Source organism: the organism of the source record quoted next, unplaced genomic scaffold (genome assembly GCF_019419815.1).
Source record: "Pyrus x bretschneideri cultivar Hongxiangsu unplaced genomic scaffold, Pyrus_bretschneideri_v1 Contig43, whole genome shotgun sequence".
Classification (NCBI taxonomy): Eukaryota; Viridiplantae; Streptophyta; class Magnoliopsida; order Rosales; family Rosaceae; genus Pyrus; species Pyrus x bretschneideri.
In genome coordinates, this window is record NW_025999757.1 from 3,596,142 (window position 1) to 3,620,362 (window position 24,221).

At 34.3% G+C, this 24,221-nt stretch overlaps 2 protein-coding genes across 2 annotated transcripts; both read right to left on the bottom strand.

The window, feature by feature from the left end:
- Positions 1–2,083: 2,083 nt before the first annotated feature.
- LOC103928299 (ethylene-responsive transcription factor 2-like) lies at positions 2,084–3,028 on the bottom strand. The gene has a single exon (XM_009337333.2). It carries the CDS (start codon positions 2,906–2,908, stop codon positions 2,219–2,221), a length of 690 nt encoding a protein of 229 aa, XP_009335608.2. The 5' UTR covers positions 2,909–3,028; the 3' UTR covers positions 2,084–2,218.
- Positions 3,029–13,773: 10,745 nt separating this feature from the next.
- On the bottom strand, positions 13,774–14,725 carry LOC103928283 (ethylene-responsive transcription factor 2-like). The gene has a single exon (XM_009337302.3). The coding sequence runs from the start codon at positions 14,639–14,641 to the stop codon at positions 13,928–13,930; it is 714 nt and encodes a 237-aa protein (XP_009335577.2). The 5' UTR covers positions 14,642–14,725; the 3' UTR covers positions 13,774–13,927.
- Positions 14,726–24,221: the final 9,496 nt, after the last annotated feature.

Genomic DNA, 24,221 nt, shown 5'->3' on the forward strand with positions numbered 1-24,221 from the left:
CTCCATATATATGCATATGCATATAAATATATATATATATATATATAGCTATGTATGTTTAGATACTATAGTTACATACCAATACATTCGTACCGATACTTCCGTACTAATGAATTTTTTATTTATTATTTTTTTAATATAAATTGTTTTTGTTTTGTTAATTTTTGTTAAATATATGAATTTATAAATAATAAATGTACTATAATTACTAAAGTATGGTAAGTTTTTAAAATAGGGACTTAAATCAGATTTAAAAAACCACTAACTTTAAAATCTAAAAAGAATTACGCCCTAAAGTGTAAAAGCAGCTTAATTAAAATGTAGAAAAGTAGTTTGACCAAATCTCTAAAAGCCTTAGATGTCCGGTCTAAGAATTTCAAAAACCAAGCATCTAGATCAAAATGCCCTACGTAAAATTCATGACAAACGAAATGCATGTTTAAACTGCTTTCAAAGCCTCCATTGCATTTGATTTTCACCAACCTAAGTTCTAATATTCTTTCAATTATTGCTGCTCCATCTTTCATCACATCAAAATGTCTGACTACATGGTTAAATCTCCTTGATCAACTGTAACGTATATAGTAGAATATATATGTACACACACACACACGTTCAGTTTCCGTACTGTTGAATGACAGTATATTTATGCAAATTGAGTTTTCGAACTGTTTCAATACGAAACTGAAACAAACAGCTGAAACTCTAATTTGGCAATCATACGAGTAACAATACGCTCAGTTAAGTGAGATGCATCGTACTAACGCGAATATATCAATCCACATATTTCATGCACACGTTTGTTCGAGGAATGAATTCACACCCATTACATTTGAATTCCACGCCTATATATAATATTTTGTTCCACGTGGGAAATAACTTCCAGTGCATAGAGGATATTATCTTTGAAACTTGAGAGATTGAGACAGAAGGCATATGTCAAAAGTCATGCAATTCATGTTTTCATGCTTTCAAGTTTGAAAAGACACCAATACATGGAATAACATGCCGACACATATAAACATACCATGCCTAAACAAACTGCTCATCCTTTTTCGTCAAATAATGCAGAAACGGTTGCCCAGATATCTTCATTTTGTTGAACAAACCAATTCGGTTGCACGTAAACCGCTGCCGAAACATCATCTAACCCAATTATCAACTAAAATCACAAAGATTGAAGCTTTAAATGCATTAACTGTATGCAATTCTTCTTAAAACAGAAAGGGCGCTACGGCTATACATCAAATACATGTTGGAGATCAGAAAATGTGAACCATATAAACTACAACAAGAAGTGTGTGCGCGATCAATATAAGTAATGAAGAAAGCAAGAAACGTTGACAAACTTGCCAATTACGGCTTGCATGCAATGTCCTAAAGCTAAAATTTCGTCCATGCCTTTCTTCTTGCAGTTCGTAGGTGTCCATGTTCCATGATTCAACAACCGGTGGTTTGAAGTCAAAGTACCACAACTTCAAACTCTGGCAAACCATTTTATATATTTGTACTCTCGAAGACAAGACTTGGAAAGACTTAGAGAAAGACATACACAGGGTTTTATAGGCCAAAGTATCGTTTGAGAGAGGTTGCAACTCACTATCAATGAAGCATCTGACATATTCCTAGAGAATACACAACCCATTGCCAAAAGATGCGATGTTTAGCCTCTGTATAATGAACACCAATTCCAGTTTACAAATTAAGTATGGTGCAGTACCGAATTTTATCAACTGGATTGAAGAAATTTTCATTCAAATATTGAAATTGAATATTTTAAAATAAAATTGAACTTTAGTAGAACCTGTTACAAAGGTACGGAAGTTTCTCAGGATTGAAACCCTGATATTGAGTTTATAGAATCATGTTAAAAAACTATCCGACAAAAAGAAGAATCATGTAAACTTTTTGCTTCTTGTGAGAAAGAAAATTCTTAAAAGGTTATACACATGCAACTGGGCAAGATTGTGATTTGAGACAACTATATATATTGGGAAGGGTGAGACAACTATGGGAAAGGGGTTAACCAATGAGTTAATAATAATTTGGTAATTAATTAACTATAAATGAAGAAAAATATCAGTGAACCGTGGTGTACAAAATTATCGATTATGTTTGGCACAAATTACATCTAGCATCTCACAAACTACAATGAGAAAAAAAAACAAGAGGAAATAATAATCTACGTCGATGGCGAAAAGATCGTTAAATATACAACTCAGTTAAGCAATAGGTGGCTGCCAAGTGAGAAAGATTCCAGTTGGAACACTTGAAATGGTTCATCTCCTTCTTCCAACTTGGCTTTTGCCACCGAGCAAACTACATTCCTTTTCCTCTTAAGCGTTGGTGATCCTCCACCATCCGACGATAATACAGACGAAGATGATGGCTCCAGTGCGCAACGCTTAGAAGCCACACGACCCGGCTCCGAATCATGCGTGCCAATGAGGTGAGGAAAATTAAGCTTAGCCTTGGAGCCACGCATTTTAAAAGCGGCTCGGTCATATGCCAAGCCGGCATCCTCTGCCGTCTCATAGGTTCCGAGCCAGATTCTCGCCCCGTTCTTCTTTGGGTCTCTTATCTCAGCTGCGTACTTACCCCAGGGTCGTCGCCTCACTCCCCTAAAATTCCATCCCCTCTGTGGGACTTGAACAACACACGCTGCCACCTCGAAGTTATTTGATGTGTCCAAAGCATGGTTCATTATTCCCATTGTGTCACCCAAACCCTCGACAAGAAAATGAGCATTGCTAGAGCTTGGAGTACTTGGAGAACTAAGCAATGGTGCATCAAACTCAGCTACATCGGCCAAAAATGTCTCCTGGGTTTCAAAATCATCGTGTAGTAGATGCTGACGAATCGATTCCAAGAGAGCCCAGTTGGAACTTGATATGCTTTCTGTTGACATTTCTGATGATCTAATAATTTTATCAGTACGTACTTAGTATTCAGGGATATATGAAGAGTTGATGGTTGTGAGTGTGATATGTAAACCTGAAGGCTTTCGAAGTTGTGAGATATCTCCTTGTGAGGATTTGTATATATATACGTGGAGGTGTGCGGAGAGAGGCTTATTGTCATCCTCGTAAACTATGTTTACTATTATATTGAATAGGGTTATAATTTTCTCCTCCTACCACTGCTACTAATTTTCTAGTTTCTGGTTCTATTGGCAGGGCCCTTCCTAGGGCTGTTCTTGCCTAACTTTTTTGTTTTGCTTGCCGGGCTTTGCCCTCCTTTGTACCAAAAAAAAAAAAGAATAGGGTTATAATTTCCATGAAACCCCACTGGTTTTTCTTTTCGATCACATGTTTTGAATGCTTAAATATGGTTTTTATATTCGATTATTTGTCTCGAAGGTGCTTTCATTGGTTGTTGATTTAAAAATATATATATATAAGAAGGAGATAACTTGATATAGATCTAATTTTGTCAGCAAGTGAATTAGTTCAGCTCATTGAAATAAGTCCAATAAACGAAATTCCACGTAAGCTTATTTATAATTTGTACTGTATTTACCCCTTAGACTTAAATTGTGGTAAACACACAAGATTTCTTAAGTATGAGATTATTTGTGGTTTAACTAATCTCTTAATTGTTGGATTAGTTGTAGCAATATAATCACCTCAACCCCCAATTCGTTCATCCTTCCTTTTTTCTTCTTCTAAACAATTCCCTCTATTAGATCATGGAATCAATCCTCCTCTTTCTTCTCTCTTCTTTCATGAGTAATATTTTTGTCATTTCCTCTGAATTTGTTCCTTTAATATTATATCATATTTCTATTTCTAATGTTCCGACATGGAGGTTCCCAGCAATTTTCTTCCTATACAAGGTAGTTTATTTTTGTTTTGTAGGTAGATTATATCTGTTTTGTAAGTGTAAATCATTTTTCTTCTGATAAATTATAGCAATAGTCCTTCAACTTTAATCCAATTGGAGCAATGATCCTTCAACTAAAAATTCATTACCATTGGTCCCTCAACTCATCAAAACGTGCAGCCATGGTCCTTCGTCAACTTCGTTAGAACTTCTAGAAAAATGAGTCACGTACCATATACGTGAGGCTAAATCAAGGGGCAAATATGAAAAATCAACTAAGAAAAATTGTATCAATGGCCCCTCAACTTTAATTCAACTGGAGAAATGGTCTCTCAACTTTAACCAAATTGTAGCAATGATCCTCAACTTTAACCCAATTGTAGCAATGTCTCTCCAACATAACTCATTTTGACAGAATTCTAATGGAGTTGACGAAAAGGACCATAGCTACACTTTTTGATAAGTTGATGGACCAATGGTAATGGATTTTTAGTTGAGGGACCATTGCTCCAATTTGATTAAAGTTAAGGAATCATTGCAATTTACTCTTTCTTCCTGTACAATAGGTAGTTATTAGATTATATCGGTTGTGTAGGTAGACATTATTTTTCATATATTGTATGTAAACTACTAGATAATATTTTAGTTTGAGTATTTAAATATTCAAAATTTTAAAAATGAATAAGTGATAAAAAAAATTAAATAATTTAAATATTTTTATCTGAAAGGGTAAAATTGATATCAAAACATGTAATTGGATAACTGGATTCGATCCCAAAAATTACTTATGTTTTGGACCTAGATCCAAAAGTCCCTATAAAATATTGCAACCGTCCATAATTTTCTTGCAAGCAAAATTAACGATACATTAGAACAAATTACCTTATTACTTCATGCCATAAACACAAAGCATTGGTCATGGGGTGGTTGGACTCATATCTACACCATTGTTAAGAATGGATCATGTGCTGCCTCGACATCATTACTGGTTCTAGACTGAAACGCTGCCAAATTAAAAATAATATCCTTTCTGCATACTGGTGCTTCTTTGGTTAAATTTAGTTTCAAAATCAGCTTAGTTTTTGTAAATATATTTTCTTAAAAGAAAGAAGGTAAATTTTTTTATTCATTTTTACTACAAGCGATAGTACTATTCTAAGTTATATTAAAAGAAGAGGATTTTAACTCATGACAGTGAGTTAAAAAAAAAAAAGCTTTATTCACCATGACAAATTCATTTGAAAAATGATCTAATCTACCATAATTACTATTCAAAACTCAAAGGAGTACAACTATAACTATTCAAAATTATAGGAATACCACTATTGCATTGGAAAAAAAAATGCTTAAGTAGTGGTACTCCATTCACTTTAAAACTGGTAGAATATTAGAGCATTTCTCAACTTATTTGTGGCTTTTTATTTGTTATGAATTGTTGGAAATAATGTAGACAAGGGATGAAATAAAGAGAGCAACATATAGAAATATTGGGACAGTATAATATGAGTGTCTTTTTTCTTCTCATTAGGCTTCTTTTCGTAGTGTTAGCATTAGATGGAGGCCAAGCTCAAGTTTTCATATTTAAATCAAGAAGGAATTAAGCTAATAAGATATTACATATTGGTTATAAGTGCATGGGCATTCACATGATTAATAATAATCACAACACTCTCCTTTGCATGTTTATCAATTAATGATAGTTGTCTCTAAAACCTTGTTTGAGAAATCCAAATGGGACAAAACCTAAACAAATGAAAAAGAAAAAAAAAACAACTTTGGAAGTCATTGATAATGCGTTGGACACGCTTAATGATGTCTCGCTACAACCTTGCCACGAAAAATAGATTGGGATAAAAGCGTGGTTGAAGTGAAAGCGAGCATAAAACGCTCACACCAACCACAACATATCCTCAAAGATTTCCTTGATGATAGTAAGTGTTTATCTAATTGTAGCCATAAGACTTGAGATCCACAAAACTCTTCAAGAAATTGAACTTCAATAGAACTTTTTTAGAAAGTATGGAAGTTTATTAGGAGACCATAATTCAGTAATTAAATACTCAGCCCTAAATCAAAGACATTAATTCCCAAAATTGTGTGTATTGACTGGCCTCAGCCTAAGCTCCCTTTTTTGTGCAATGATATTGAGAGGAAGGTTGGACTAGGCCACACATAAGTCAATAATCGACCTTCCACTTACAAATCAATGAAATAACACTTGACTATGTTTAGCAAAAATTACTTCTATTATCTCACAAACTTCAAAGGAAAAGAAATTGGAGAGAAATAATATACGTCTTAAATGGCAAAAAGATCATCAAATGTATACAAACTTGTTGGTTGCAAATTTGTTGTCCCTTTATGTGTCTCGTTTGTGTTTCTTTGCTAATATTTGACACATGTCCTATGACTTAACTAAAACATATCTCTATTAACTTTTTTATTTGGCATTTAAAATTTATAAAAATCCAAAATATGAAAACAATACGCGAGCAACGTAAAAGTGTATGGCTGGTCAATCTTCATCTTCACTCTCATCTTTCAAACCCAACCAGAGCAAGGAAGAACAGTAAAACGACAAGGGTGAAAGATCCGACTTCATACAATTTGGATGGCAGGTTTGTGGTGGTGGCCGTTGGGACCGCACCATCCTTGGAGCTAAAGTGAGTGCAGAGGTCGCCGTCCATCGACATGGCAGTCAACTAGGTGAAGAGTTGAGTAGGTGAACAGAGAGCTTAGTAATTATCGATAGAGTATTAGGTGATTATATAGTACAGCAATGGACAAAAGATTGGGAGCTTTCCCACCTTGTTAACTAACAACCAGGGAAAAAGTGAAGATTAATGGTGCTAGGGTTTTGCTAGGGTTTGAGAGATGAGTGGAGACAAAGATCGGCCCGCCATACACTTTCTTGAAATGTACCTCCATACGCTGCTCGCCCATTTCTTCGTATTTTAGAATTTTTTTGAGGAGTTTTAACGAAAAGTTCACGTACTTTTTACTTTAACGAAAAAATACATTTTAACATTAAAAAGTCAATTCTGGTACTATTCACTTTACCTTTTATTTTTTCCTTATCATTAAAACTCAAAGTTTTCAAGTCATTTTCATTAGTTTTCCTTGTTTTTTACCTTTTAAATAGCAAATAAAAAAGTCAACATAATTATATCTTAGTTAAGTAATAGGATGTGTCAAAATGTTAGTTAAGAGACACAAAAGAGACATAAAAGGGGATAGCAAACCTGCAGCCCGAGAAATTTTTCATTGTGCTCAGAACACGTGATGGTGCACTCATATTTTACTATATGAGTGGAGGAAAATTTTACTTGTTAAGTTGCTAATTTTTTAACACAAGTATCGCATCACTTGTAATACGTGGTATATCATCCTGTTTTCTGGACACGAAAAATATCTTCTGCAGCCCAACTAGGTAAGCAATAGGCGGCTGCCAAGTGAGAAAGAGTCCAGCTGGAACATTTGAAGCCGTTCATCTGCTTCTTCCAACTTGGCTTTTGCCGCCGAGCTAACTACATATTCCTTCTCCGCTTAAGCGTTGGCAAGCCGCTACCATCCGATGATGAGACCGACGTAGCGAGCAACGTTTGGAGTAGGCCTGGCAAACGGGTCGTGTCTATCGTGTTCGTATTGTTTTCGTGTAACACATGTTATCTTAACGGGTCGTGTCGTGTCAATTGATCCATTAAGTGCTTGGGATCCATTTCAATTATTTACAACATCTTCAAAACATTTAACTTTCATACCTTAAGTATTATTTTATTTCAAAATAATACCTCCGTTATATTTTCCATCAATTGATCCATTAAGTGCTGACGTGACTGTCACATATATGCCACATGGCTGCCAAATGTTTGCCACGTGGCAAAAAAAATATTAAAAAAATAAAAAAAGTGAATTGAAAAAAAAATAAAATAGAAAAAAACTTGAAAACGCAGAAACCCACCCCACCCCCACAACCCCTCTGCCTCTTCTTCTTGTTGCAGATGTGAGTCAGTTGGGAGGGATAGTTTCAATTTTTTTTTTCTTTCTTTCTTCCTTCCTCTTCTTGCAGACTGTGGGTCGCTATGTTTCAATTTATTTATTTATTTTTTTAGGTGAGAAAATTTAGGTTTTAGGTGGGATGGGATGGGTTTTGGGATGGGAGGGGAGGTGAAGAGAGTGGAGGAGAGGGAGGTGGTTAGGATGCTTGGGAGGGAGAATAGGGGTTGCGGGGGTGGGGTGGGTTTCTGCGTTTTCAAGTTTTTTTTTTTTTTTTTTTTTTAAATTCATGTTTTTTTAAAAAAATTAATATTTTTTTGAGACATTTGGCAGTCACGTGATATATATGTGGCAACCACGTCAGTATTTAACGGATCAATAGATGAAAAATGTAACAAATGTATTATTTTGAAATAATATAGTACTTAAGGTATGAAAACGAAATGTTTTGAAGATGTTGTAAGAAATTGAAATAAATCTCAAACCTGAAATATGAAAATATAATTTACTCTTGTTTTTTTGTCTTGATATTGCTTTGGTCGGTCGGTTGATTTAAATTAATAATAAAAATGTTCCAGATGCCAAAGTGTTAGTTTAAACTAGATTTGATGTGACCCTATCTAAAATTTTCACACGTGCAAAAGTAAATGATGCTACATCTAGAGAATGGATGACATCGTTATACGTAGACAGGAGAGCAACTTTCTTGTCACGTTTAGTTCTAGTTGACTAATGTAATGCTATCTAAAGAAACGTTTACATATAACGTTATGTTATTGGATTAGCACGTTGTAGTAGTAAAGAACTCGTTTCATATACATCAATTTTTTTTTTAATTCAAAATGGATGACGTAAGTGATATATATAAAATTTGCAAACAAGATATGAATACACACCCAGTAATCTAGGGGTGTGCTATCTACACATTATTTTTACCTCTCACACATCATTTTCAATTTTTGGTTGTCGGTTCAAATGAAGTAAAGAAGATCAAGGAACAAAAATTAATAAGAAATGTGTGAAAAGTAAAAATGAGTTTTTAGAAAACACCACCCAAAATCTAAAACCATTTAGCTTAGCTGCTTATACTTTTACATATAGTTTGCACTTTATTTATCAAATTTGTGTTCTTTTAGGCGATCTTCTCTCATTAAGGATAAATGTTGGGTGTGCTGTCCATAAACTTCTTTTTCCTTCTCACATATTTTTTGTTATTTTCGACCTTCGGATCAGATGAATACGAATATGAATAAACTTAAACAGGGTATGTAAGAAGCACAAAAGAGTATGTGGATAGTACACCCCTAAAAATGTTAAAGTTGTTGGAGTTTGAAGACGAATAAACTTATCATAGCCCACCATCAACGAAATCACTTTTCTTATTAGACTTTATAAACTTTTATAACTGAATTGATTTGGACACATGGGTATTCACCTATATATATATATATATGTGTGTGTGTAGGAATATTTTTGCTCATTATTATAAAGAGTGCCACTAGGCCTACTTCATTGTCCTATCTTTACACCCACTGTATAATTTTATTCACCATAAAAATAGGAAAAATACCCTACTATGGATTGACCTATGGATCAACCCCACCTTGATCCACTAGTAGAGCACCTTAAAAACCCTTGCGAGCAAGAGAGCAGTGACGGGGATGAGGGAAACCATAAGGAAGGCATTGATTTCCAAGTCTTTGAGAAGAACTCAGCAGCAACTTCCATTAGAATCGCATTCTTTAGATCTTGAAAATGGAAGAGAAATGTTAAGAGGATGTTTGATCCGTATGAGGAAGAAGGAGAAGAGGATTTCATTTGGGTGGTGCTATTCACACACCATTTTTTACTTTTCGCACATCCTTATTAAATTTTGTATTTTGATGTTCCTCAATTCATTTGATTCGATGATCGGAAACTAAGAAGTGTGTGTGAATAGTACCACCCTTTTATTGTATCACAATAAAAGGGCACATAAAATTCGTGTTAGAATTTACTTATTTCAGCAACTTTTTCTTAGATTGGTTAAATAAGACTGATTACACAAGCATATAATACAATCACTAACTAACCGTTAAACTTGTGGTTGTATTATGTTAAACAAGAGTCCAACATAGATTACATTTAGTAATGTATTCTGACTTTTAATGATGATATTCGTTATCTCTTGTATCTGATATAGATGGAAACTTAACATCCTAATAGGACTCTTGTAAATCAATCTTATGTAACTATTTATACATAGGAATGAAGCAATGCAAATCAATGCTTTCAGAAATATTTTTCTCACCTTAGTTCGGTTTTCTACATATTAAATATATGTAAATATTATAGCCAAATCTTGGTTAGTGTTGCACTTAAAAGTTGTAAACTCATCATGGTCAATTTTCCTTTTAACTTTTCACTTGTGGCTTTTATTTGGTATAAAACTATATGTATTCTATTTGCCTTATACCAAAATTCTCAAACACCTGGATGTCGATGTTTATATATCTTCCCCTTAATTAGTAACTTATCATGGTAAAAGCCTTTACCAAAAGAATGATTTACGAGAAAATCTTATTATGGTAAAAGCCTTCACCAAAACAATGATTTACGAGAAAATTAAGAAATTTTGCAAGGGTGCATCTTAGGCTCTTTAAAGAGTAATATGCTTACACCAAACATGTGCATCAAAAACGTGTTTGTTACTCTCATTTTAGGGATGGGTCACACTCTCTCTCATCTTCACATTGTAAACCTAGAGGCACACCTTAATATCCTATAAAAAGAGACAAAGTCTCTATGTACAATGTAATCAACACAAAATATATGGTTGAAACAGAAACTACGTCAACATGGACGTTGCTCCAACTTGGAGTGAATTCGATGCATGTATTCTTGTGTTTTATATGGTTTTACGGTCAAATATTGTGAGCGTACTTGAATGTCCTTTCATTCTCATTTGACTTTCTTAATTTTGTGCTAGGGTTACTTGGAGACCATCAAGTTCCCTATATACATCAAGCAAATAAAGAAAGAATTAATCTGATAAGATATTATATACAGACACTTTAGATGCGGTCTCTAACTATCAATGTTCTTTGACTAAAACCTTTGTGATTTTTATTTTTTGATCGATGTCCTTGACATTAATGTAATAATGTATTTTTATGTAGGTTATTTTATTTTTAAACTAAAAATGAAATTTGTAGTTATTTATATTAATGAGATTTTAAATAAAACGCATAATTTATGAGATTAAAAATATTAAAGATATATTATTGTTTGGGTCCAAAATAATATTGTTGGGCTGAGTGTAGGTTTGTGCTTGGCCCAAAGCCGTGTCAAAAATACTATGGGCTGTCTAGTGATTCCGGGCCATTCAGGAGGGATGGTCGAGTCCTATTACAAGAAGGAATAGTTCAGATCAGCAAAGGGGTCGAGGAAGTCCTAGTGCAATTAGGACTCTCGACCAACAATGAATAAAGCCCCAAAAAAGGGTGAGTTCAAAGTCCTAATGGGAGTAGGGTTGTTTGAAGCAAAGTTGGAATGAAACAAGAACTCCCAATCTAGATATGAGCTTAATTCGATCTCAAGAAGGAGTTGGTGCTATAAATACAAGACATCATGCAACAATTCGGGACCTTCAATTTAACACACAACTGCCCTGCACAAAACCTCTCAAACATCTTGAGATTTTTTATTTTCTTTTTTCCCACCGACATATCTTCAGTTTGGATAAACAGCACTGTGAAGACAACCAGCGAACGCCTTCAGTTTGGACAAACAGCACTGTTGCCGTAGAATCAGCCGACCAAGGAGCACCTTCAGTTTGGATAAACAACACTGCGTCGAGGCCGATTGGTTACCTATCCAAGTCTCGGTCGAGGAGGGTTTTCGAATCCTTATTAGCAGAGGTCATCTTATTAGACTTTTTGGCAAAGTAAAGTGTTACGAGTTACGACATTCGGCATATTAGACGTCGAGTGATTTTATGATTGGATACTCACGAGTGAGTTTCAGAGTTTAGCATTCTGACTGCCGAACCACATTCACCATCAAGACATACATCACCCTTGAGTACTTGTGTCCGTATAGTCTGGTGTTGATTCGACGTGTTTATATTCTTACGAATATAATCACTGTGACTGAATCGAGCGCCGACAATTTGTGAACTTCGCAGAACTAGCAGCCTTGTCTTCAGGCTCGAGAATCCAAAGGCCAAGATTTGTTCCTTCCTCGGCCGCAGTCGCAAGATACAGAAGTCAACAACGCGCTCGACGTAACACCAACAAATTTTACTCCTCGGCCGAGCTCGGCCGACGAGTTGGCATGCCCTGCATTTAACCGAAGGAAGTAGTTAGCTTATTAGTTACTCGGCCTGCGCGCCACGTAGGTTTTGTAATTTTTAGGATCAACAATTATACTCTCCAATATATTATGTGTATACATGGGTACGTTCATGAAAAACTAACCAAAAAATTATTGTACCAAAACATGGGTGCATTTTTCAAAAACACAAACAAAAAAAAAAAGAATATTAGGCTTAATAATTATTAAGCATTTCTGCTATTAAACTTGACATGGATACATTCTTAAATCAACGAAATAGAATGTACCCATATAAGTTTAAAAAATGAATTAGAGAAAACATTGAATGAATTTTATATAAAAAATGGGTACATTTTATATTTTAGAAAGGGTATATTTTTCATATAACAAATTGGTATATTTAAGAATGGGTACATATCATTTTTTTTATAAAAATTTAATGGGTACAAACTTATTCTAATTTTATTTTTTATATTTTGGAAATGTTTGAATTGAAATTAATTAGGAGTTTCATAAGGGTGTGAGTACTAAAACTCTAAATCAATTACTAATTTTTATTATAAAAATTATGTAACTTACATGTAATTCATTAATATATTAATGTTAGGGACTTTGATCAAAATCTAAAAACTAATAAGGTCTTAGTCAATGAACATTAGAAACTAGGGACTGGATACCAATTTTCCTATTTTATATTGACCATAAGTGGATAGCCATTAATTAGTAATATTTACAAATTAATACTCACCTTTGAATGTTTATAGTTGCTTCTATAACCTTACTTGGAGAACCCAACGAAACAAAACCTAAGCAATGCAAAAAAAAGTTGCAACTTTTGTGAATCCTTGATATTAATGCCACGAAATATCGAAAGAGATAAAGCTTGGTCAAAGTGAAAAAGAGGACAATGTGCTTATGTCAACTGTAGCATATCGTCGAATGCTCTCCTGGATGACAGTAAGTTTTAATTTAATATGAGTAAATGATCTCTCAACGATTTACTACTTGTTGAGAAGGTACAGAACTTTCTCAGGGGACAATTATCTTTTAGATTTCTCTACATATTAGCAACATGGGTGTTCAATTTGGTGATAGGACTTCGGATAGAAATGCGTTGAGGCGATTGGCATAGATTTGTTAGTTAGAGGAATTGTTACAAAATTTAATATATAATTAACTGATATACGAAATTGAAGCTCTCAAGTAGATAAAAGTCTCTTATATCCTTGCTTGCGAGGTTCTGAGATTCCCATTTCATCACTTGAAAAAAAAAATATACAAGTAATTGATGGAGCTTTGTGATTATTTACTGTAATGTACGAATATATAATGCAATACGGGGTATTTGAATTCTTTAATGTACGACTTCAAACATCGGATATTGAATTTTGTATTCTCAATATATGCATGTGCTATTTTCGTTTTTAGAATTGTCCTATTCTTTTGCTCTTGTAAATAATTGAGAAGAACCTGAAAGGGTTATACAATTGTAAGATTGTTGTTCCACCTTATAAGAATTCACAATATGGGAAGTAGTCTAATTCATTATAAACACATGTAATGTTTATTGTTTTACTTTTTTTTATGTAGGATTCATCCTTTCGACGGGTTAGATAAAACCACACAATAAGTTAACAACAATTTGATATTAAACCTAAAACTTTTTCCAACAAGTAAAAGAATACACACTTGTAGTGTTAGTGATGTACAAGATTGTTTATCACACAACTACAAAGGAAAAAAGGGAGAGAACAATCTCCGTTATTTTTTTTAACAAACGATATTATCTGCTTTCTTAGATGGCAAACAGATCGTCAAATGTATACAACTCGTTAAGCAATAGATGGCTACCAAATGAGAAAGAGTTAAGTTGAAGCTGTTCATCTGCAACTTCCAATTTGGCTTTAGCCGCAGAGCTAACTACATTCCTTCTCCGCTTAAGCATTGGTGAGCCGCTACCATCAGAAGATGAGACCGATGAAGATAATGGCTCCGGAGAGCAACGTTTAGGAGCGACACGACCCGGCTCCGAATCATGTGTGCCAATGAGGTGAGGGAAATTAAGCTTAGCCTTGGAGCCACGCATTTTAAAAGCGGCTCGGTCATAAGCCAAGCCAGCATCCTCCGCTGTCTCATAGGTTCCGAGCCAGATTCTCGCCCCATTCTTCTTTGGGTCTCTTATCTCCGCTGCGTACTTCCCCCATGGTCGTCGCCTGACACCCCTAAAATGGCGCCCGCGGAACGGTGATTGAACAGCCCCCACCGCCAACTCGAACTTATTTGATGTCTCCAAAGCATGGTTCATTACTCCCATTGTGTTACCCGAGCCCTCCACAACAAAATGAGCACTGCTAGAGCTCGAAGTACTTGGAGAATTATGCAAAGGTGCATCAAGCTGAACTACATTGGCCAAACATGTTTCCTGTGTTTCCAAATCATCGTTCAGCAGATGTTGACGAATCGACTCCAAGAAAGCCCAGTTGGAACTTGAGAAGCTTTCTGTTGACATAGGTGATCCTTTGACGAATTGAAATGACGATGGTGGTGAGTGTGATATGTAAATCTGATGGCTTTTGGAGTTGTGATATATCGCCTTATCAGGGTTTCTATATATATACAGGGAGATGTGGGACTTATCCTTTTGCTCGTAAAGTATGTTATTATATTGAATGGGGTTGCTTCCATGAAGCCTCACCGGTTCCCATTGTTGCGATCACATGTTTTAAATGCTTCAAATAAGGTTTACTTTATTCATTTGTTTGTCTAAATTTTGCTTTGGTTGGTTAGTGGGTTTCAAAAATATAATTGAATAACATCGAGATGCCAAAGTGTTAGCATAATAACAAGAACTGATGCAATGCGTTCTTTGATCACATCTACAAATTACGATTAAATAAAACAAATTGTCTGATTTCATGGCGTAACTCAACATGTTACTCATAGATAAACTCATATACCTGTTTTTTTGGCATGTTTACTTAACAGAATCGGAGAGCTTAAAAAAGAGAAAGAAAGGGAATCAAATTACCTAATCTTCCATATTCGATTCAATTCCTTACTTTAGGGTATTTGATTACAAATTTTAAGAAAAAACTTGTATTTTTTTGATTAATGTAATAATATATTTCTATGTATGTTATTATATTTTTAAATTAAAAATAAAATTTGTAGTTATTTATATTAATGAGATTTTAAATAAAACCTATAAATATTAAAGATAAATTATGGTCTCCAATATATTGTATGTGTGTGTGTGTGTACACATGGGTACGTTTATCAAAACTAACCAAAAAATTATTGTACCAAAACATGAGTACATTTTTCAAAAACACAAAAAAAAAAAGAAGATATTAAGCTTAATAACATTATTAAATATCTTCTATTAAACTTGACATGAATATATTTTTAAATCAGCAAAATAGAATGTACCCATATAAGTTTAAAAAATTGATTAGAAAAAAGATTAAATGAATTTTATATAAAAAAGGGTACATTTTATATTAAAAGGGGTACATTTTACACATAACTAATTCGTATATTTAAGAATATGTACATTTACTATTATTAAAAATTGAAAAATTATACAAATGGGTACATATAAATTAATGGGTACAAACTTATTCTAATTTTATTTTTCATATTTTGGAAATATTTTGAATTGAAAATTATTAGGACTTTAATAAGGGTGCGAGTATTAAAATCCTAAATCAATTACAAATTTTTATATTAAAAAATTATGTAACTGACATGTAATTCACTAATACATTAATGCTAGGGACTTTAATCAAAATCTAAAAACTGATAAGATCTTAGTCAATACACCTTGGAATGTAGGGACAAGATATACTAATTTTTCCTTCAATAAATGCATAAAACTCAAGAATCAAAATAATTCTATTTTTTATTCCTTATAAGTAAATATTGCGTGAGTGTGATAATTAGAAACCTATCATGGTAAAAGACCACCAAAACAATGGTATGAGCCTTACTTACGAACATGCATATTGGTTTATAAGAAGTTGGGTTACCCACAATTAGATATAGGGTGGAACCTCAACATTTTTCTAGTATAAGAGCATGGTGGTTCACATGTGAATCTAAACGCCCACGCATAATCTATGCCACTCAATATGTCTTGTCCACATGCGTGACTTGAGTGTTATTATACATGATGGGAAGTGTAATTATGTGAGTTCTGTCCCACATAAGAAAGTTAAGAAACCTTACAAGACATTATCCATGCAAACATGTACATTGTCTCATGTTTCAATTTCTTAATGAAGGGACAAAAATGTATCAATAATATGCCGACACGTGTATAAAAAGCGTGTATCTCACGTGGTTAAAATATTCACCCGAACTACAAGCTAGATTTGGTTCTCCTTTTTTCAATATCTACGTATGCAATGGGCTTATAGCTCAAGTCATTGTTAGTGGCATAACTTTATAAGTGTAACAATACTTTTCTGAGATTACATGTGGCACTTCGTTAATCAACAACCAATTCATGTAAGTGGGGTATAGAAGAGCACCTTTAATGGGAGATGCAAAATGACTTGAAATATTTATTTTACAAATTTGGTTAATTGGCTGGAAAGTCTTTCAATGAGAGATTTAAACTATCCATCTTGACCAAAAAATATATCTAAAGACCGAAATTTACATTATTTGGTGGTAGATCCCTCCATTCAAAGAGATAAATTTTAATGAGTTAAGTATGGTGAGATATGATATTAATATTGAAAGGGGGTCTCAAAATTTTTTTTTCTGTGGTAAAAGAAAACAAGACCCCACTTACCTTAAACATGCATTATGATACCAATCGCTACTAAAAACCCCCAACCACGCCATATATTCTTTCATGTTATTCAGGTGAATGATATGAATTCTTCACAGAGGTACCCATGAGACGTTGATAAGATTGAACCTCTTTATCCCAACGCTCATTTTCGTATTCTTTGAGTTTATCATGATAGACCACGTTGCTTTGCGGTTCCAAGCCGGAAAGTTCTTCTTGATTTCAAACCATGTCATTGATCTTTCTTCAATAGCATCACTCATATCTACAAGGATAATTAAAACAAATTTAATTGAGATTGATTTCCGGGACCATTTGAATTGGGTCTTTGACTCAAATGAAACGACCCACCATTCTAATCGAACTATGTAATCACTCAAATTAGAATTTAGAGAGTGTTATACTCTAAATGGGTTATCGGAGGCTCACCAATTGCCAAAGTATACCTTAGATCAATGACTTCTTATTGGCAACTTTGATGACCAGTGAGAGAGTAGTTTTACTCTTTTGTACTAACTACGATTACCCATATTTCGGCCTCTAGCAAACCTTTTGCCTCCGAATGACTTCTTATTGGGAAGTATTGCTTAGTTAAGTCTCACACACTATTCCTGCTTGTGTAGTGGCACAGATAAGACCTCAAAATGACTTCTTATTGGTCAAACCCCCAACACTACCAAGCAACATCTCTTGTGTTGATAGCCTCTTTCTCGCTCGATTAGATATATTCGTGTAGTGTCTGATGACTGCCGATGCCATTCAATTTCAATTCCTACGTTGGAGAGTCCAAAACCAAAACTTCACATGAACATGCATACGAACTTAAAACCAATTCAAGAACATTCATGCAACCACAAGTCTAGAACATCCATTGTCCCTTGAAATTTCGTCACGAAAATTTACATGCAAACTCACACATATGCAAATCATAAATATCTAGTCTTGCAACCAAAATGCATGACCAAAATCCTTCCCAAAACACCATGGCCGACACCCCCTTGAAATATCCATTTTTTTTTTTTTTAATTCTCAACCTAATGCATGTTCCCAAAACTCATCAAAGAGTCATAACCTCAACTCTTTGGAAACCAAATGCAAAACCATGAACAAAAATCAAAAGAATAAATCAACCATCAGGTCTAAGGCTCTGATACAACTTAAAAGAGTTTGTATGGTTAGAGATTAAAATTTTGCAAACTAAATAATCATGCATATACATAATAAGCAGGATAAAAAAATAAAATAAAAACATTCATGCACAAATTAATAAAGAGTAGAAGTGATAAAACTAGTCGTGAAACAAACCCCTTCAAGATCATTGACCTGAGTGGTTGATCTACTCATTTTCTTTCAAGATTAAAGAGAGAGTTTAATGTTTATACCTTCGGAGTGAATTTTGAATCTAAGTATGTTCCTTGACAAAGCATTCTCAAGTTGATCCACTTTGTATATCTTCTCCTCCTAAACACTAAAGCTAGAGTCCTCTAACTTTTGACACCTTCTTTGTAGGAGACGAGTGTTTGGTCTAGAATAAGTGTGAGAGGCTAGTACACACTTATTATACAAGGAGGGGGTGGCACACACCAAAAATGGTGGTGGTGGTGGATGTGTGTTTGATTTCTCTCCAAAAAAACTACGCTACCTCACTTTTACTCTCTAAGAAGAGTACTCTTTCTTCTACTTTAGCTACCTCCCTTTCTTCTTTCTTCTTCCTCAACAATTAGAGAAATGCATGCAAGAGAGAGAGAAAAAGAGTGTTACGAGAGTTTTGCATGCAATGGATGAGTCATTTTAAGTGTTGTGAATGATTTGATGAGAAATGGTGGGAGTTGGCTTCTTCAAGAAGCTCTCACATGTCTCTTTTCAATGCCACCATCATTACATTTTCACATGAACAAGTGAACATACATTTCCGTTTGAATTTTGATATTAAAATAACAAAATTTTACTCTCACTCATCCTCAGCACAACCAGTCATAAAGCTTTTTGGGGCCTTTTTGGCCATCTCTCAACTGAAGCATCTGTTGCAAGTTTGCAACATTCTTCTCACAAATTACAATGAACATGAGCAATATACCACTGCCGCAACTTTCCTCCAGAAAAGTTTCGCACTCATTAATAAATCCAAGCATCGGATATGAGGTTTGGTTGGCAAAAGGATGAGCACAGAAGCTACCTGAATTAGAAGCTAAAAAAGGATCTCAGAAAACTTTTAAGACCATGGAAAAGAGCCCAAAGTGCTTGAGTAAAAATGTCAAAATATTTCGACTGACCATCAACATACAGAGAGATTCTTCAATGTGTCCGAAATAAAGGGTGGTGTCACATCCCGGCCTGAGGCGGATCACTTCCCGGGCCCGCTCCACCACCGTAGCATGATATTGTCCGCTTTGGGCTTACCATTCCCTCATGGTTTTGTTTTTGGGAACTCACGAGCAACTTCCCAGTGGGTCACCCATCATGGGATTGCTCTAGCCCCCTTCTCGCTTAACTTCGGAGTTCCTACGGAACCCGAAGCCAGTGAGCTCCCAAAAGGCCTCGTGCTAGGTAGGGATTGGAATATACATTTAAGGATCACTCCCCTGGGCGATATGGGATGTCACTGGTAGTACACCACATGTTACTATATAAATAATGAGATACTTGTATTAAAAAATTAACAACTTAAAAAAATAAAAATTTTCTCTACTTATATAATGATACGTGATGTACCACCAGTATTCCAGAAACAATAAAAAAAGGGTTAAACTCTGTTTACTACCCTCATGTTTCATGGTTTTCAACATTTAGTACATGAAATTTTTTCCGTCCCAGAGTCATACCTGAAGTGTTAATTTTGGGATAGTCTCATACATATTGTTAATTTTAGGATAGTCTCATACATATTACTACTAGAGAATATAAATTTGCCGACAAATTATAAATTGACAAAGCAAAATTTTGTCGGCACAAGAGTCCTTTCTCTACGAAAATTTTAATTTGTCGGCTAAATACTCACGATAGAATCAATTTATAACACCAATCTTAGCCGAGAAAATTTGAACGTTAGCCGACGATCATTTTGTAGGCGTAAATTCGATGCCCTGACAAATTTTGTTTTGACGGGTAAACTTTGGTGGGAACTTTTCCCGTTATATTGAAATATTAGCCGATGATGTGAGCAACAAAGTATTTCATTGGCAAATTGATTAAAGAGGCAATAAAGTATGTCATCGGCAAGGTAATAATAACTCTATGTGAGAGGTTTTCACCAGTGCACCTTTCCATTTTTTTCCGGGGAACGCAATCAAAGCTCTTGGCGACTATTTATGCTCTCATTCTGTCTTTCTTGTTTCTCTATACGGACGGGAGCATAGATAAAGAGATATCTAGCATGTCATATTTCTGGATTGTAGTTTTATGCCATCAATAATCTATATTGACAATTTGATTTCATAATATGTGAGTGTTTGGAAAAATAAAAAATTCCTTATAGTATTAGTCTTGCAACTTAACCCAATCTCTTTATGTTCGCTTCCATATACATTCCATGCAAACTAACTAATATCCTCATGTGAAAATTATGTTGTAAAACTGTAAATCTAGATCATGTAGTGAAAAAGTTCTTCTTATCAATTCTGACTCCAAACTACTTTTTAGCAACAGATAACTTGGTTTAGGTTATGATCAATTATTAGTCAATTAGTCAATTACAATTGTAAATTTGAATACGGTTGTACGTAATCATCCATTATAAAAACATAACATATAATTATAAGAACAAACTTATAAATTTCCCAAGGCAATCCAAACCTACATCCCCCAATTGCATGATCTCCCTCCCATTTCTTCCTAATCCTATTTTGCCGCCACATGATCTTCCTCCCATAATCGGTTCACATCCCCCAATTGTCGGTTCACATCATGATCTCCCTCCCGGTTGCATGCTAATCCTATTTTGTCGCCTCATGATCTCCCTCCCAATTGCATTCTAATCCCGACTTCCCTCCCATATTATTCTCTCGCGCCATCCGATTTCAGTTTGATAAGGATTCTTATTTATGAAAAAACTTGGCGGGATCTTTCCCGCTCGTTGAAACTAGTTTCGTGGAATGCGTATCCCATCAAAATAATTGATTCACTAACACTTAAGAGTTTATTCATACTTTCATTAAGTATAACATAAGATATTGTGGTATCCACTAGTGTAAATATTTTAAATTGAAGATCGAGTTCATTCATTGTACTCGTATAGGGTCAAGGAGTGTAGCTGTAAAAAATCATCAAAATCGAAGTTAAAATAACCATTAAATCGTGATTTTTCGTTCATAACCGTCGAAAAGTTTTGTCTCATTACTTGATCTCTGAATGTTTGTTTTTTGCAATTTTTGGCGTATGCGATCTTGAAGTATATACAAGCATGTTTGACGGTTGGATCGTTGAAACTAGTTTCGTAGAATGCGTATCCCATCAAAATAATAGATTCACTAACATTTAAGAGTTTATTCATACTTTCATTAAGTATAACATAAGATTTTGTGGTATCCACTAGTGTAAATATTTTAAATTGAAGATCGAGTTCGTTCATTGTACTCGTATAGGGTCAAGGAGTGTAGCTGTAAAAAATCATCAAAATCGAAGTTAAAATAACCGTTAAATCGTGATTTTTCGTTGATAACCGTCGAAAAGTTTTGTCCCATTATTTGATCTCTGAATGTTTGTTTTTTGCAATTTTTGGCGTATGCGATCTTGAAATATATACAAACATGTTTGACGGTTGGATCGTTGAAACTAGTTTCGTAGAATGCGTATCCCATTAAAATAATAGATTCACTAACACTTAAGAGTTTATTCATACTTTCATTAAGTATAACATAAGATTTTGTGGTATCCACTACTGTAAATATTTTAAATTGAAGATCGAGTTCATTCATTGTACTCATATAGGGTCAAGGAGTGTAGCTGTAAAAAATCATCAAAATCGGAGTTAAAAGAACCGTTAAATCGCGATTTTTCATTGATAACCGTCGAAAAGTTTTGTCCTGTTACTTGATCTCTAAATGGTTTTTTTTTTTTTTTGCGATTTTTTGGTGATGCGATCTCGATGGATATAGAAACAAGTTTGATGGTTGGATCATTCAAATTAGTTTTGTAGAATTTGTATCCTATCAAGTTCAATGGTGTGTGTGTGTATATATATTTATTAAGTAGATTTAAATTTATTTATTTTGTATGTATAACACTTAAAAAATTTAATAGTATGTATGATATGAATGATTTGTAAAGATAATTGTTAGGGTCAAAGCACATAACTACTAAAGATTATACATAACAAAAAAAATCGAATCAAAACCCTCTATTAAAATTAGAAATCAGTAGAAGACAAAATTTAATTGCACGAATTGCTAGCCAGTGCTATTTGAATGTACCATGCATGTCACTCACAATTCTAAACTTTAAGAAAACAGTATTTAACAAATTAAAAGGAAGCGCGCGTGATAAAAGAGCGGTATCAACATAGACACGTGGAGTTGGAAAAAAAAAAGAATTAAGCGCACGAAGCGGTTATCTCTCTCCGTCCCACTCCTTCTCCGTCTCCCTCTCCCTCTCCACCTCCATCTTCGTCGCTGCAAATAGACAGACCGACAGCTTCCTTCCGATGGAAATCGAAACCATCGTCAAAGTCAAAGCCTAAAAAAGGTTTTTCCCTCCTAATTGTCATCTTCAATTTACATTTCTGATGGATAAACCCATCAGTTTTCTGTGTAATTCTCTTAGGGTTTTCATTTTTCTTTTTCGATTCTTTTGCGAGTATATTGTGGGTTCTTCCCCTTCTAATTCTCATCTGCAATTGTTTTACCTTCCATTCAATTTTTTACTGGAATTTAATAATATATATATATATATATATCTCTCTCTCTCTCTCTCTCTCTCTCTCTCTCTCTCTCTAAATTTGTTCAATTTTCCTATACAGAGGGCAGTTACAAGGCTGGGCTTATATACTAAAGAATCTGATTATATTCTAGGCTAACTGCTTTCTTTGGTAAGGTATGTTGTTACACTGTCACCCTCAGCCTATCTTATTCATTGTTTGATTGCTAGTCCTAATGAATGTTGCATGTAAAATTAAATTTGTAAACAGGGAGTAGATACTTTATATGCCATGGATAGGGAATGGATACGAAATCCGAATCGAGTGAGTAGGGAATATTTAAATGGGATTTCAGAATTTTTGAAAACGGCAAGCAAACATGTCAACGCTGAGGGTTATACTAAGTGCCCATGCCAGAATTGCAACAACTGTAAATTGAAGTCATTGAGAGAAATTCAGCAAGATTTGGGTAGATATGGAATGTCATTCAATTATACTACATGGACTCATCATGGGGAATGATTGTGAACTGTTTCAAGTTGTTCAAACCCACAACCAATGTCGCGACCTATTAATGAAATAGGAAGTGATAATGATCATATAATGAATGTAATCAACGATCTAGGTTTCCAATTTTTGGTTGATTTGGGCATCCATTTGTATAATATTGGTAAAAACAATGTCCTTTGACTTTAATTCCAGATTTCCAATGTAATTTTTCGATATTATGGTTTAGGTTTGACATATTTGTTTTTCCTTTCTATAACACTTGTAGGTTGTCTATGGCTAAGTGGAATTCTGAGCTAGATAGCTTACAACTGGTATCAGCATGGCATGGAGACCAGTGTGAGGATCATTCACGCCAGGTAATTTTGATATTTGAGGATTAACTTGATTAGTAGATGTCTATATCTTCTTGTTTACACTGATAAAGATTATAAACAGTGATGAATTAGGGTGCTTTAGTATTGTTTATTTATGTTTCCAGGTGCATATGCTTATGTTCTAGAGTTATAACCTACTTAGCTAGGTTGGTAGTGTTATGTTTATATACATTATAGACCTTTCAAGGATTTATATCATCTACTTATCATGTTGCCTTGTTTACATAGTGTGAGAATCATGTTGCCTTGTTGTTATGTTTATCTTGTTGTTTACAGTGATGAATTACATATAAGTAGTTGATGCTAACTTGATTATTACCTGGTATCTATTAAACATGTAATTTTTCTAGGTTGTGATGCTGCATGGTGTTGGTAAGTTAACTTGATTAGTAGATATCTTTATCTTGTTGTTTACACATTTATGGTTTCATAAGTTATTTGTTTAGAAATACCACTCTAGTGTGGCCTTGCATTTCCTTAGTGTCAATGATATTTAGCACCCTTAAAGTTTGCTAATCAAGTTTTTTTTTAATTTGTTTTTCTTCTACAGTTGTTT